Here is a 12,979-nt window from a genome sequence, read left to right as displayed (position 1 = left end):
CTGAGGCCAGACTACGGAGCACCTGGACAGCAAGAGCCCTCAGGCCTCTCCAGCCCTCAGCCTGCCCCTTATTGTGTGGTTTATGGAATCTGGCCAACTTGGCTTAGAAGTTCTTTTCTTTTTGTTTTAATTTCTCCTACCTTTTCCTAATGTCTGTTTTCCATAGGAGGAATTTAGATATGTGAGCAACCTCACACCTTTATCAGGCTCTTAAACATTTTCAATGTCATAGACTCCTTTAGATTTTATGAAAATGCCTTCATCTGTAATAAAGATGCTCATTTTGTAATAAAAATAGACACTCCTAACATTTAAAAAATACTTTTGTTTTTCCTCAAAGGCTCTCTAGAATTTTTCATTACAGATGATATGCGCTTTTTTTTTTTGCCATAAAAAAAGCCAGAACTTCTACTCTTGCTGTTAAAACTCTCTCCACGGGGGCACCTCTCTCAGTCGGTTGGACGTCCAACTTCAGCTCAGGTCATGATCTCACAGTCCATGAGTTCGAGCCCTGCATCGGGGTCTGTGCTGACAGCTCGGAGCCTGGAGCCTGCTTCGGATTCTGTCTCCCTCTCTCTCTGCCCCTCCCCTGCTCATGCTCTGTCTCTCTGTCTCAAAAATAAAAATAAAAACATTTTAAAAAATTAAAAAAAAAAAAACTCTCTCCACGTATGACTAAAATTTCAGCCCATTTGTTCTCCCAAACTTCCCAAATATGACAATCTAACCAGATTTGTACAAGATGGTCTTTAAGAAAAATTAGAAATTGATGTTTGATTCCCACAGCCTCCAAAAGCAGAGCACTGTGAGCTAAATCAGGGAACCTTTCTGAGGTCACATCTGTTACCTTGCTCAGAGAACAAAGTGCTGTACACCTGGGCTCCTTTGAAGAGCTTCACTGATGTTTTAAAATTTAATTTCATCTTTTTTGGTAATAATCCCTCCTTTGTCAGCTCTTAGACCCTGGGGAAATTCTTTGGGTTGGGGGGAAGATGGGGTGGGGGTGGTGACTGGAGGGCATTTGTCTGAGGGGAAGGTTTGGGCGCCCCACTGGAAATAACCTCCAATTCGCAGACAATGCTGCCGCCTGCTGACAAAACATAGGGCTTGCAGGCTTTGTGGATAAATACGTTTCCTCTTTCTACTTTCCATCTTCCACATTGGAAAACAAATTTCCATTCATTTGTAGTAACTATGCTCTATTTTTCTGCCTTATAGTGGATCTTAAAATCATCTTAGTAGACTAGCGGGAAAGAAAAATACAAGGTTGGACTCCCAGCTACCTCTGATACTGGTGTAAACCTGATTCATAGCTGCGTCACAGTGGGGAGGATCAGTCTTGGGTGAGTGGGAGAGGTTTCTTGTTTTTTGCGGGGAGGGGGAAGGTCAAGGAGCAATGTAGAAGAAGTCAACATTTATTTTCCACCCCTGCCTTTCAGTAAAATGTAGTGCTTGACTTCTGTCTCCTAACTCGCATATGTGCATTTTTTCAATTTTTTAAAAAGATTTTATTTTTAAGTAATCTCTATACTCAACATGGGGCTTGAACTTAAAACCCCAAGATCAAGAGTTGCATGCTCTACCGACTCAATTTTTGTTTCTAAACTAAGCAGTAATGAGGCTGTTTGCTGCTAAATCCTATGTCGTACTTACTCAAGTGAATTTCTGCGGCTCCTCTTGTGAGTCCACTGAAATTTAGACCTTCGTGTGTGGGAAGAAGATAGGGCAGCTGTCTTCCTTTGGGCCATGCTGCTCTAATTGTCGCCAGTTGACTCTGAGTACAATGGCAGGGCATCTGGCTAAAGTGCACAGACGTCAGCTAGGGTTGGAAGAGCCAGTCATCTATTCCAGATTCACAGAATGAGGAGACCTTGTCTGCTTCCTGCAGCAGCAAGCTGTGAGCCTGATAAAGCTTACATCAGAGAATCTGGTCAGACCATTTTTACAGAGTATTCCTGAAACTCTGTAAATTGTGTGTATTTGGAATGAACTAGAAGAGCTAGAAATTATCACTTTAATTTTTTCATTTCCATGTTGTTTCCTTTGGACACACCTACTGGTCTGGTCCTCTTTTTTGTTGTTGTTTTTTTGGTTCACAGTAGTGAGCTTTTGAGCTATGAAGCTAAGGTTTAAAACACTGAAGTATAATGGAAGGTGCAAATTAGTTGCCTTCCATCTAAGAACATTAAGAATTTGAGAGGCATAACTGTTGTTAATTCCTCCCTTATTTCATCCATCTGTCCACTTTTAGCCTCAGTGATTTTACTAAAGATTCTAGGAATATTATGACTAATTCTTTTGGTTCCTCCCTATTTAGAGACCATTTCTCAAAAAGCAAATGGTAGCACACAAATGTGTGCATTAAAATGCCAGTTTAGGGTAAGGATTTCCTAAGGAGAAATATTATTATGGATGTTTGCAAACATTTTCATATTCTTTTCAGATGAGGAAAATAGTACTTGCAAGCCGTGCTGAGTTATCCCTTGCTATTTATAACAAGTTAATCTGGTCTCAAAGAATGATTTTCCCACAGGCCAGGTCCAGTGACTTGAATCCATGATATGAGTAGTAATTACTGACAGACAGCTGTGTGCAAGGCCCCGTCCTTCTGGAGTGTGGATTACATAAACTGAGGAGCAATAAACATAACAGAGTGCCTGATACTAACAAATTAGACCCTTGTACTCTTTCTGGACAAGAGGGATTTGTAACTAAAACATCTGGTAAGTCAAGCCTTTTTACCTTTGAATGAAGAGGAAATAGCTGGTGATCCTGCAACTTGATTCTACTTTATAAGGATTGTGTGACAGGCATTGTAGTGTGCTGAACATGTGCGAACTCTTAACACCAGCACAGACTTACAGCATTCGTACTTCGCATCACTATTTGTGACAAAGCAGTGTTCTGGAAACTGGCTCAATTCCTCTGAGGACAACAGGGAACAGATTTAACACTACTAGCTACTTCAGTACCCTAGAGCCCTTTACCAACTTGCACTAGTTTTCCAGCTTCTCAAATAACTCTATATATGATGCTGACAAGACATATCTAAGTTTGCACAACGTAATAATACATATTAAATAGTAGTAACTTTCAGCAGTTGGTGGGGTTTGTTTTTGTTTTTGTTTTTTCCCTACTCCCAATGAAAACAGGCCCTGGTTTAGCACCTTTCTGAAGCCAGGGGTTAGGGTGGCCCTTTACAATACCTCAGGGAAAGATCAAAGAGCTACCTGCATGCTTATCACCCTCTGAGGTGGTCAGTCAAGTCTGCAGCAGTCGGTTCTGATAAGTACTCCTCATATCACCGTGGCAAAACCCTCCTACCTTTGTCAAGCCTCTCTCCCCATTTATAAAATCAACTGTGCGGTATCAACCAGATTTGTGAAAACAAACATTTGAGACAGAAAGTGAACACTGTGTCATGACTAAATTCTCCCAGCAGGTTGCATTCACGTCCCTAACACTGTCCCCTCTTAAGTTTCTTTGCTGCTGCAGAAGACCTCATTCTTTTCTTTGCAACTGACACTATTTTCCACCATCACAAATAAAAGTGAACTTACAAGGATATGTGGCATTTGTGTTTTACACAATTATAGTCTAAGCACAATGAGATAATAAAAACCGAAGTCTTTTTTTAAGAAAAGAATGTGCACTTTTCTGGGTTAACAAACAGCAAGCAGAGGAATTCCACTTCTGTTTTGTTTTATTTGTGGGGATGCTCAACATACCACCCCCACACTAGTGCGGCACAGTTAAGATCTCAAGCTTACTTTCTCTTCCACCTTAACCGGAAGACTCGACTTTACATAGTACCAAATGTTCTGGGTTGGTACAGGCAACTCCACCAGGCAAAATCAGAGCAATCCCTGGAAAAGAGGAAAAGACTGAAACTGATCATTTGTGGACATTTAAATTTACTCATTGTCTAGAAATACTCGTTTTCTATGCAAGACCTGAAAGTACATGCTCTTTCCAGCTGTGCACTTACCTTTGCTAAGTTCTAAACTAGTAGTTGCCAGTGACCCAAATATGAATGTCTTATCTGTTTGATACCATTCACTTTTCAAAATATTTTAACTTGCTACATCATATTGGAACAAAAACAAGATATGCGACCCAAGCACAGGCCTGTGTTTGACCATAGCTTTCCAGTTTCTAATCCTGTGCTCCACATTATCTCATCAGAAAGCCTCACCCCTGCCTCCATAGGAGTTCGGAGGCATACAGAGTTTAGGTCTTGCCCTCTACTAAGTGGATAAAATGAACTTAAAAGGGAGTGATGTGAGATGCAGGGAAGAGAAGGGCACCAGAGAGGGCGACTGATACATGACTTACTGTAGCCTCCCTTTCTCCAGCAGGGCAGCTGAGAGCAGAGGCCAGGGGCTCCCCCTTTCAGGGGACTGGCAAAAGACGGTTGTCAGAGGCTGCATGAGGTCTTGGTTTTGTTTTACAAATCTGATCTTTTAATCAAGAGGTTCTTATTCCTTGAAAACACAGTGGTCTCTGGGGGCCATACCTTTCCCCTTTGAAAACTTGAGTTCACATTTTCTAAGTCAAAAGTAAAAAAGGTTTTACTAATTCTGAGACCAGCGTCTATCTAGTAACTGCTGCAGGAAAGCACCAGGGTTTAGGGAACAGGCCATACTTCAGTTTCCATATCAAGTGTCCTTTTTAAAGAGAAAAGTCCTTACCTTTAAAAGGAAACTCCAATGAAAGAAACATTTGCTTTTTCAGATCTTTGTTGATTTGAATCAGGAAAGAGTATGATCAGTTTGAATTTTCTAAACTATTTAAAGACAGGCTGTAAGTTAGGCAAGCATCCCTGTCTCTGTTGCCAAATGTGGGGTAAATCAGGTGTGGGGCAGGGGGGGCTCCCCCACTTTAGGACTGAGGAATCTCACAGGAGGGAGTCCACAGCAGGGAGCATCATGCAACAATGCCCAGCACTTCTAGCTAGAGGCCTAGCATGGTCCTTATGGGGCTGCAGAAACTGTCTGAACCCCAGTGAGGTTGCACTGATAATCTTTTCCAGACAGACTTCAAGGGCTATTGCCCAATGAGGCTCAGAAAAGAAAGGTATGTGGAGCCCTGTTCTCACCACTACCCAGTTTCTATGAGGTTTATTACTTCTAGATGATAAAGTTTACACTAAGGTCCTATTTTGGTTTTTCACTTCTGAAGTTTCAGCAAATACCTGAACCAGGTTTTCCTGTTATTCTAAAAGTTGCCCTGAAGTGCTTTTTAACTTTTGTAGCGCCCACAAAACATCTTATCATTTTCTTTAGTGCTTCTAATTCCTGTAGGTATGGTGGAGATCGGATCCACCCATATTCCCTTTAAGTAGTGCCCTGTGGCACGAGCTTGTGCACACTGTGATCAATCAGCTGCCACTCATTTCTGTGAGGTCACCTTACTGGAAACCAAGGTACGATCAGTAACTAAACCTTCTCAGGTACGGAAGGGAGCTGGACTTTGGAACTGGACTTGGTTTGAGTCCTGGTTCCCCTCAATTAGTGGCTGGGTGACTTAAGGCAAGTAGTATGCCTTATCTGGAAATAAGGATACCTGTTTCAACAGGTTGCTTTGAAGACTAAAAGGAGAAATATTCAGGTACCATGCAAAGCATACCATAGGTTCTCAACACATACTCATTTCTTTCTACCCATGAAGGTTGAGAGATAAACAGTTAACCTTGACTGATGAAAGTAAATGGTTTATTCATCGTTTCCAGAGACACTCCAGATATAGTAAGCATACCCAGTTCAGCATGAGGACAGTAGGCCCATGATCTTAACTTTCAAACATTCATTCACCGACCTTTAATCAGGCTTATATTTATTTAGCCTTGCAAGTAAAAAACAAACCAAACAGAAAAGTGGAAAACTTCCTGTTAGTTGGTAGGACTGTGTATTAAAATGAAGAATGTGAGCACAGAGTCTAAGACTTAGGAGGTGCTCAAATTTTGATGGACTGAATCTGTACAGTCATGCAGTCTGGGAGAAAGAAAGATCCTCTAAGGAACTTAGAGCTTATGGAACCTTCATGCATTATAGTGCCAAATCAGAAAGCTGACCCTAATTCCAAGTCCAGACTTCTTATTAGGGTTCACACATCACACCCCCCCCGCCCCCCCGCTCCACACCATAAGCACTTGCAACCTAAGAGGGAAGAAAGAGATCCACACCTTCCCCAAAGAAAAGGAAGATGGATCTAGTGTCAGGCTCAATTAGACCCAATTGTGATAGCTCTCCAAAAAGGAACAATGCAGCTTTTGTGATAGGCTCCAGCAGAAAGCTTGGAAATTTTACAAAACAACCCTACCCCGAGAGAAACTTGGGTTCTAGCTCTCTTCCTGGAAAGAGGGGTCTTTGCAGGAAAGTTTTATACCACTCTTACTATCTCTTGCTGGGATCAGTATTTTTGGTTTAAAAAAAATCTCAGAAACAACGAGAAAGACCTATGTGAACCAGGAATATGCACTGCTCCACTGTTTGAGCGCTTATACCCTTCCACTTCCACAGCCCAACCACAGGGTGTCGATTATTTAGTTAACGTCTACCAAAGGGAACTCTTTGCTAGAATTGTTGGTATTCATTTATCTGCCCTGAAGAATTCTGTCTAAGAACCCTCACCACAGTGGATGGAGTGGCCAGCTTCAGAGCTGGAAGTGCTTAAAATGCAAATGTGCAAGAACTCCTGGCCAACCTCCCCATCCCCCAGGAAAGTGCTTAAATACAGCCAGGCCTGGAGGAGAATGTTAAAAAGAGGGGCTGAACTGCCTTCCTCCTCTCCACTAGGACCCTCACTCACACTGTGAGATTCAGCATGCATGAGTGAGCAAGAGAGAGAGCGAGCAAGGACAGCGCTCTTTTAACTTTCTGAACAATGGCTTCAGTTCCCTCCACCCTTCACCATTTCACATCCTCCCCACACCCACTCAGAGTGGAAAGAAACCCCTCTTTCTCCCCCACTTCCACATCCCATGAGCCATTTTTCAACAGGACCCCTCGATCTCATTTCCACTCTGGGGAAACCGTGACTCTTACAGATCTCGTTTTTAAAAAGTTCCATTTTGTTCAGCTTTTTAAAATTTCCAAGTTGTTGACAGTTTAAAACCAAGAATTATACCAATCTCCAGTCCAGTCACATTTCTAGAAACAAAACATTTAGATGTCAGTGGTAAACCTTATACAGAATAAATGTTTAACTGTGAGCTTACTCACACCACATAGGATGCACCAAACCCTATACCTTATTTCCTCTTAGAGTACACAAACAGCACCTCCTACTTTGGCGTGGGCCCAAACACACACTGCCTTCAAAATAATTCACAGATACAAGGTTTTTTGTTTTTGTTTTTTTTTTTTCAAAAACATACTTCATATTTCCTCTTTTATTATATAAATATCAGTTTAACCTTTTACTGTAAGAATATAAACGTTTTAAGAGGATCTTTGTTATTATTTATACAAATTCACAAACAGTACAATTAATTGATAAAGGTCTCTGGGTTTCTTTAACTCCATGGTCTCGCAGGTTGCTGTGGAGGATTCTAAAAAAATAAACAAACAAAAACTCCAACAGAAATATACATCCTACTCAAAAGCAATTTTTTTTTAAAGCCACGAGTCCCAACCCCCACCAAAATAAAGAAAGCCATCTATTCCTCCATTTAGAAACAGATTTTTGTAAAACCCACAAACTCCCATTTTATTAACAGAACAGAGATGAGACAGGAGTTTCAGTCTCCTCCCCTTCACGTTACAGCCCCAGGGGCTCCGTAGGCCAACTCTGCCCCTCTGCTTCCAACAGGAAGCCTCACTGTGTGACCTTTTTGTGGGGAAACTTGGAAGAGGGTGAGGGTAGGGCAGAATTTGCATATATAATAATCACTTTCAAGACACAATCTGCGTCTCAAGCAAACAAACAAAAGTTCAACTCTCATTTCTTCCACACATTTGTGCTATAAATTAAGTCAAGATTTATGGACACCATTGGGCCCTCAAATCCCAATGGACGGGGAGAAAAAATTCTAGCCAGAATGTGGAAGTGGACACACTGGATGGATGGGGTTTGGGAAGAAGCCAAAACAAAATGGACGTACAAACCCAATGGGCATCTTTCCAGTCTAGGCACAAAAATGTTTCAGTCTCAAAATATCTCTCTTGTAGAATTCCAGGGCTTCAGAGAAAAAAGTAAACTAAAACGAGGTAGCCAGACATATATATATGTATATATATATAATTTATATATATATAATATATAGACTATATTCAGCAGAAAAAAAAAAGGACCGTGATTTCGAATTTCTCTAAAAAATGAAAACAAGAAAAAGAAAGACAATAAAAAGGAAATGAACGTGAATAGCAGAGCACTGTAGGAGAAGGGAGGAGAAGAGCCTGGGATTAGTTACAAAGTGGAAGGAAGAAGGGTGAAAAGGCCGTGGTAGTTGGGTTTGCTCTTTATACATTTCAAAATAAAAACCAGATCACAGTATTCAAATGAAAGCTTAAGTGAAGGCAGACATTTTCCTCAACTCCCCAGGGTTTTAAGGACTAGTCACTCCCCACCCCCTCCCCCATTTCCAAATGCAAAGCAGTGGGGGATACAGTAGCTCAAACAGTCCTCCATCCCCCTGCCGAGAGAAGTGGGTGGGTAAGTAGCTGATTCAATCTCTCTATCCTCAGGGAAAAAGAGAGGGGAGTTAAGGTAGGGGTAGCAGAGGAACCCCAGATGCAATGAGAATGGGTGCATAGTGGGCCGAGGTGCTGGAGGAGGGAGAAAATGAGCCTGAGGCTTCGTGTCACTGCCCCCATCTCATCCACTACAATGATCTATGTGTAAGTGTGCATGTCAAGTGTTGGGGGAGGGGGGGGGAGGTGTGGTGGTGACTGGAGGATGAACAGGGTGGGACAAGGGGAGCAGGTGCTGCTGCCCTCACCTGACCTTCTCACTGTCCGTCATCTGCCAGAGTCCTAGGTTGAGTACCTTGAGGCAGGGCAGCTGCGTGATGCGCTCCAGGCCGCGCTTGGTGATTCGGGTGCAGCCATACAGGTCTATACCAGTGAGCTGGCTCAGGTGCTCCGCGATCAGCTCCAGGCCCTTGTCTGTGATGCGCACACACTGTCCGATGTTGAGCGTGCGCAGCCCATGCATCTGCCGCACCATGCGGTTGATGCCATCGTCGCTGATGTGGCAGGAGCAGAGGGACAGGGACTTGAGGCCGTCCAGGCCCTGAGCTATGTAAGCCAGACTCTGGTCCCCCACCTTGTCACAGAACGACACATCCAGCCCCGAGAGGCGAAGGCTGCCCATGGCCAGATGCATGATGCCAGTGTCACTGATGTTGTCGCAGGAGCGCAGGTTAAGGCTGCGTAGGCTGCCCATGTGCGACAGGTGCAGGAGGCCCGCGTCCGAGATGCCCCCGCAGAAACTGAGGTTGAGGAGCCTCAGGCCCGTCAGCCCCCGGGAGATGTGCTTTAGAGAAAGGTCAGTCAGCTTCTGGCAGTCCTGCAGCGTAAGCTGCTCCAGGCCCAGGCAGCCCTCGGCGGCGCTGCGCGTCATGCCGGCCAGGTGCCCTATGCCCACGTCCGAGAGGTGGCGGCAGCTGCGGAGATTAAGGCTCTTGAGGCGCTGCAGGCCCCAGGCGATGAGCAGGAGGCCGGTATTGGTGATGTTGCTGCAACCCCCCAGCTCCAGCACCTCCAGGCCCTTGAGGTACTGGGCTATGCGGCCCAGGCTGCTGTCGGTGATCTGCTTGCAGAGACTCAGGTTCAGGGCACGCAGGGAGCCGATCTCCTGCACAAACGCGTGGCCCAGCCCGTTGTCAGTGAGGTTGTAGCAGCCGCTTAGGTTGAGGCTCTCGATGTTGGCCATGCCCTGGATCACGTAGCTGAGGCTGCGGCGGAGGCTCAGGATCTGCACACGGCGGATACCCCGGGCCTGCAGGCTGGGGAACAGCGACGGGTTGGCCCGGCGCAGGTGCAGCTTGGCCTCCACCCCCCGCCACACCGACTTGTGGTAGGCGGCGTCCCGCCAGGCCGTGCACACCTGCGCCGCGCGCCCCTTATCCCGGACGTCCAGGTAGCCGAAGATCATGGCCAGCAGCTCGGGGAACAAGCACGAGATGTGGGTCTCCATCTTCCTCCTCCCCCCTCCGCGGCGCCGGGGGAGGAGGCGCGGGCCCCGCCGCTCCTGCCCCGAGAGGCGACAAGAGCGGTTCGCCCCGGCCGCTGCCGCCGCCGCCTCGGGCCCAACGGACGGCTCCTCCCCGCCTTCCGGCTCCGGCCGCCGCCGCCGCTCCTCCTCCTGGTCCGTCCGTCCTTCCTTCCTTCCTGCCGGCTTCGCCTCCCTTCCCTTCCCTCCCCCCGCCCCGGGCTCCGCTCGGTCCTCACATCCCGGGCGGGGAAGGCGCCCTCTCACTCACTCCCGAGCCCGGCCGGGCCGCCGCCTCCGCCGCCTCCGCCGCCTCGGGTCTAACCACGCCGCGCTCGGGCCGCGCCGCTCCGCCCGCTCCGCCGCCGCTCCCACGCCCCCTGCCGCATCCTCTGCCTCCTGCCACTGCCGCCGCCGGCCGCCGCCGCTGCTGCTCCGGGCCGGGGGGCCCCGGGGGCTGCGAGCACGGGCTCCGGGCGCCGAGGAGGCTTCCTGCTGCCTTTGTCTCTCGCCCGCTTTTCAAACCTCCCAGCCCGGGCCGCCCGCACTCCGCCGCCCAGGCGGGGGGACCTGGAGGCCAATCCGGGCCACCGGGCGCACGTTCCTTCTCCCCCCCGCCGTCCGCGGCCAGTTGGGAGCTGCCGGCCCGGGCACGGAGGACGCCGCGGCCGGCGCGGCCGGAGCGCGGCTCGGCGCCGGGCCCGGAGCGAGCAGGCGGGCCGTGCGTTTGGTAGAGTCCGGGCCGGACCCCTCTGCCCGACTGCTCCTTCGCGCGTCCCCTCCCTCACTCCCGCCGCGCTCCCCCCGCGCGCGCTCGCGCAATGGTACGAGCCTGCGCTGCCGGAACTGTCGGAGCCGTTACCCTGGAAACCGAGTTCTTCCTAGTCTGGCAGCCCCGATTTTTAACCCTGTAGGCGCCATTTGAGAGCAGCTGTCAGCCTGGCTCTTCCCCACCCTTCTCCTTTTCACCCCGTAGCCCGCTATTGAGCCATTCCCTTTCTGGGCCACGCCCCAACCCCATTCCTTCTCTTTTTCTTTGCTGCTGACGTCTGCGCAGTCTTTTCCCATAGTTTACCCCTGCAATTCCTGACCCCTACTTTACACCCTTCTCCCTTTATTATCCTTGCAAGACCCTCTTCCAGTGGTAGTACTCAATAATCATCACTCCAACTCTCCTTCCTTCTTTTACTGTCCTTAATGCCCCTTAACATGTCTCTGCTATCACACCCCCAATTCTTCCAACGGGGCTGTTTCCTAAGATTCCTTTCTCTCCAGTCTTGTGCCTCAAATTATGAAGAAACTCGACTTTATTCATCTCCGCCCTAGCTTATCACTGGCCCTCTCCGGCCCTCGTGCTAGAAGTATCCATTGCTGCTTCCATCTAGCATCTTCTGGTTGTGTCCATACGCCTCTGTGAGTACTTTCTACATCAAAACTTCCCTCCACTTCCGCACTTGGCTGCTGAACTGTGAAGTGAACTGTCGGGAGCGCCACAGATGTCCTCCCATCTCCTCAGCCTGCTTCACACTTAGAAGGGAGCAGCCGTCCCTAAGCCTTGTTTTGTGATCTTTTCCTTTCTCCCCAGCCTTTTAGACTACATACAGTTTTACGGACACTTGTATGATAGTATGTTTGTAGGTACAAACACAAAGATACTGTTTAAATAAAATACAATGACTATTGGGCTTGGTTTAAAATGCTCCAAGCAAATGTCTGTTGGTTTGTCAACTGTTTCATTGAACCAGGGCAGTGCTCTTTTCTACAATGTGGCTCCTGAGTCTTAAATGCCCACACTGAATATAGGATTTCAGAGTTTCCTTTTAACTATCCCCAAACCATGAATCTTTGCATCAGAGAAAATGACCCTATTTTTAATGAACTTATGGGTCCGTACAACTTGATATAGGACAACCTGATCTGTTTATCGGAAAAGGAAAATGGTTTCATTGATTGTTTGAGGACCTGAACAAAATTTTGAATGGGCTCCATTTTCAGTATATGAGATTAGCTTTTGGCCACTTCTCTTTGCTCAAGAGACCAATACAAGTGCATACAGATTCACTAATAGGCATAATATATATTACACACACCCCCATCCACCTCTCCTGTTTCTTAAAATTTTTTTAAAGTTTTCTTTATTTTGAGACAGAGCGACCTTGTGCACACAAGTGGGGGAGGGGCAGAGAGAGGGAGAGAGAATCCTAAGCAGGCTCAGCACCCTCAGTGCAGAGCCCTAACCCACAAATTGTGAGATCACGACCTGAGCCAAAGTCAGAGGCTTAACGCTCAACTGACTAAGCCACCCAGGTGTCCCTACCTTTCCTGTCTATAAATCAGGAAATGCAGAAGCAAAAACTCTTACACATTTGCCACCTCACCCACATTACACATGATGTGAGGCCCATAGATTTTTATAACCTCTCTGAAATAATGGACTGTACTGTTAGTCACCTAGATGATCCAGATGTGCTGAGGCAATAATTTCAGGCCATACCTGAGCCAACACTCTTCTCCTAGAGTGTATCTGGCCTTATGTTTGTCTCAGTCACTTATGACTAAATTTTTACCTTAAACTCTACATGAAAGTCACTTTTTTGTTGTTCTGTAGATGTAGATGTATTTGTATCGATGTCAAAGTATCAGTCCAAAACAACTTAATCCTACTTAACACAAAACAAAGTGCTAGACCACACATGGGGTAGGGGAGCGGGTTTGTAAACTGGGAGCATGACCTGAAGAAAAGGAGCTTACTGGTTTTCCTCCTCTAGACAGGGTATTGTTCTCAATTCTGAAGAGTCATTCAGTGATGCCCAGAAACACTTTC

General features: G+C 46.7%; 2 protein-coding genes and 1 pseudogene across 8 annotated transcripts in view; 1 reads left to right on the top strand and 2 right to left on the bottom strand.

The window, feature by feature from the left end:
- Positions 1 to 12,979, top strand: part of WNT5B (Wnt family member 5B) — a 104,908-nt gene that overhangs the window by 45,687 nt on the left and 46,242 nt on the right. The gene's annotated exons all lie outside the window — the stretch shown is intronic.
- FBXL14 (F-box and leucine rich repeat protein 14) lies at positions 3,659 to 10,509 on the bottom strand. Of its 7 annotated transcripts, XM_042945435.1 has the most exons (3): positions 10,051 to 10,140; positions 8,942 to 9,949; positions 7,099 to 7,552 (listed from the first exon to the last, which is right to left on the bottom strand). In XM_042945435.1, the coding sequence occupies exons 2-3, from the start codon at positions 9,874 to 9,876 to the stop codon at positions 7,465 to 7,467; spliced, it is 1,023 nt and encodes a 340-aa protein (XP_042801369.1). In that variant the 5' UTR covers positions 9,877 to 9,949; positions 10,051 to 10,140; the 3' UTR covers positions 7,099 to 7,464. The 7 variants fall into 7 exon arrangements, with proteins under 7 accessions (XP_042801363.1, XP_042801365.1, XP_042801367.1 ...); XM_042945429.1 differs by lacking the exon at positions 7,099 to 7,552 and adding an exon at positions 3,659 to 3,866 and having other exon boundaries at positions 8,942 to 10,509; XM_042945431.1 differs by lacking the exon at positions 7,099 to 7,552 and adding an exon at positions 3,686 to 3,866 and having other exon boundaries at positions 8,947 to 10,509.
- LOC122223924 overlaps positions 10,423 to 12,979 on the bottom strand; it is a 22,526-nt pseudogene continuing 19,969 nt past the window's right edge.

Source organism: Panthera leo, chromosome B4 (assembly GCF_018350215.1).
Source record: "Panthera leo isolate Ple1 chromosome B4, P.leo_Ple1_pat1.1, whole genome shotgun sequence".
Taxonomy (NCBI): Eukaryota; Metazoa; Chordata; class Mammalia; order Carnivora; family Felidae; genus Panthera; species Panthera leo.
This window is presented reverse-complemented; position numbering and strand designations above follow the sequence as displayed.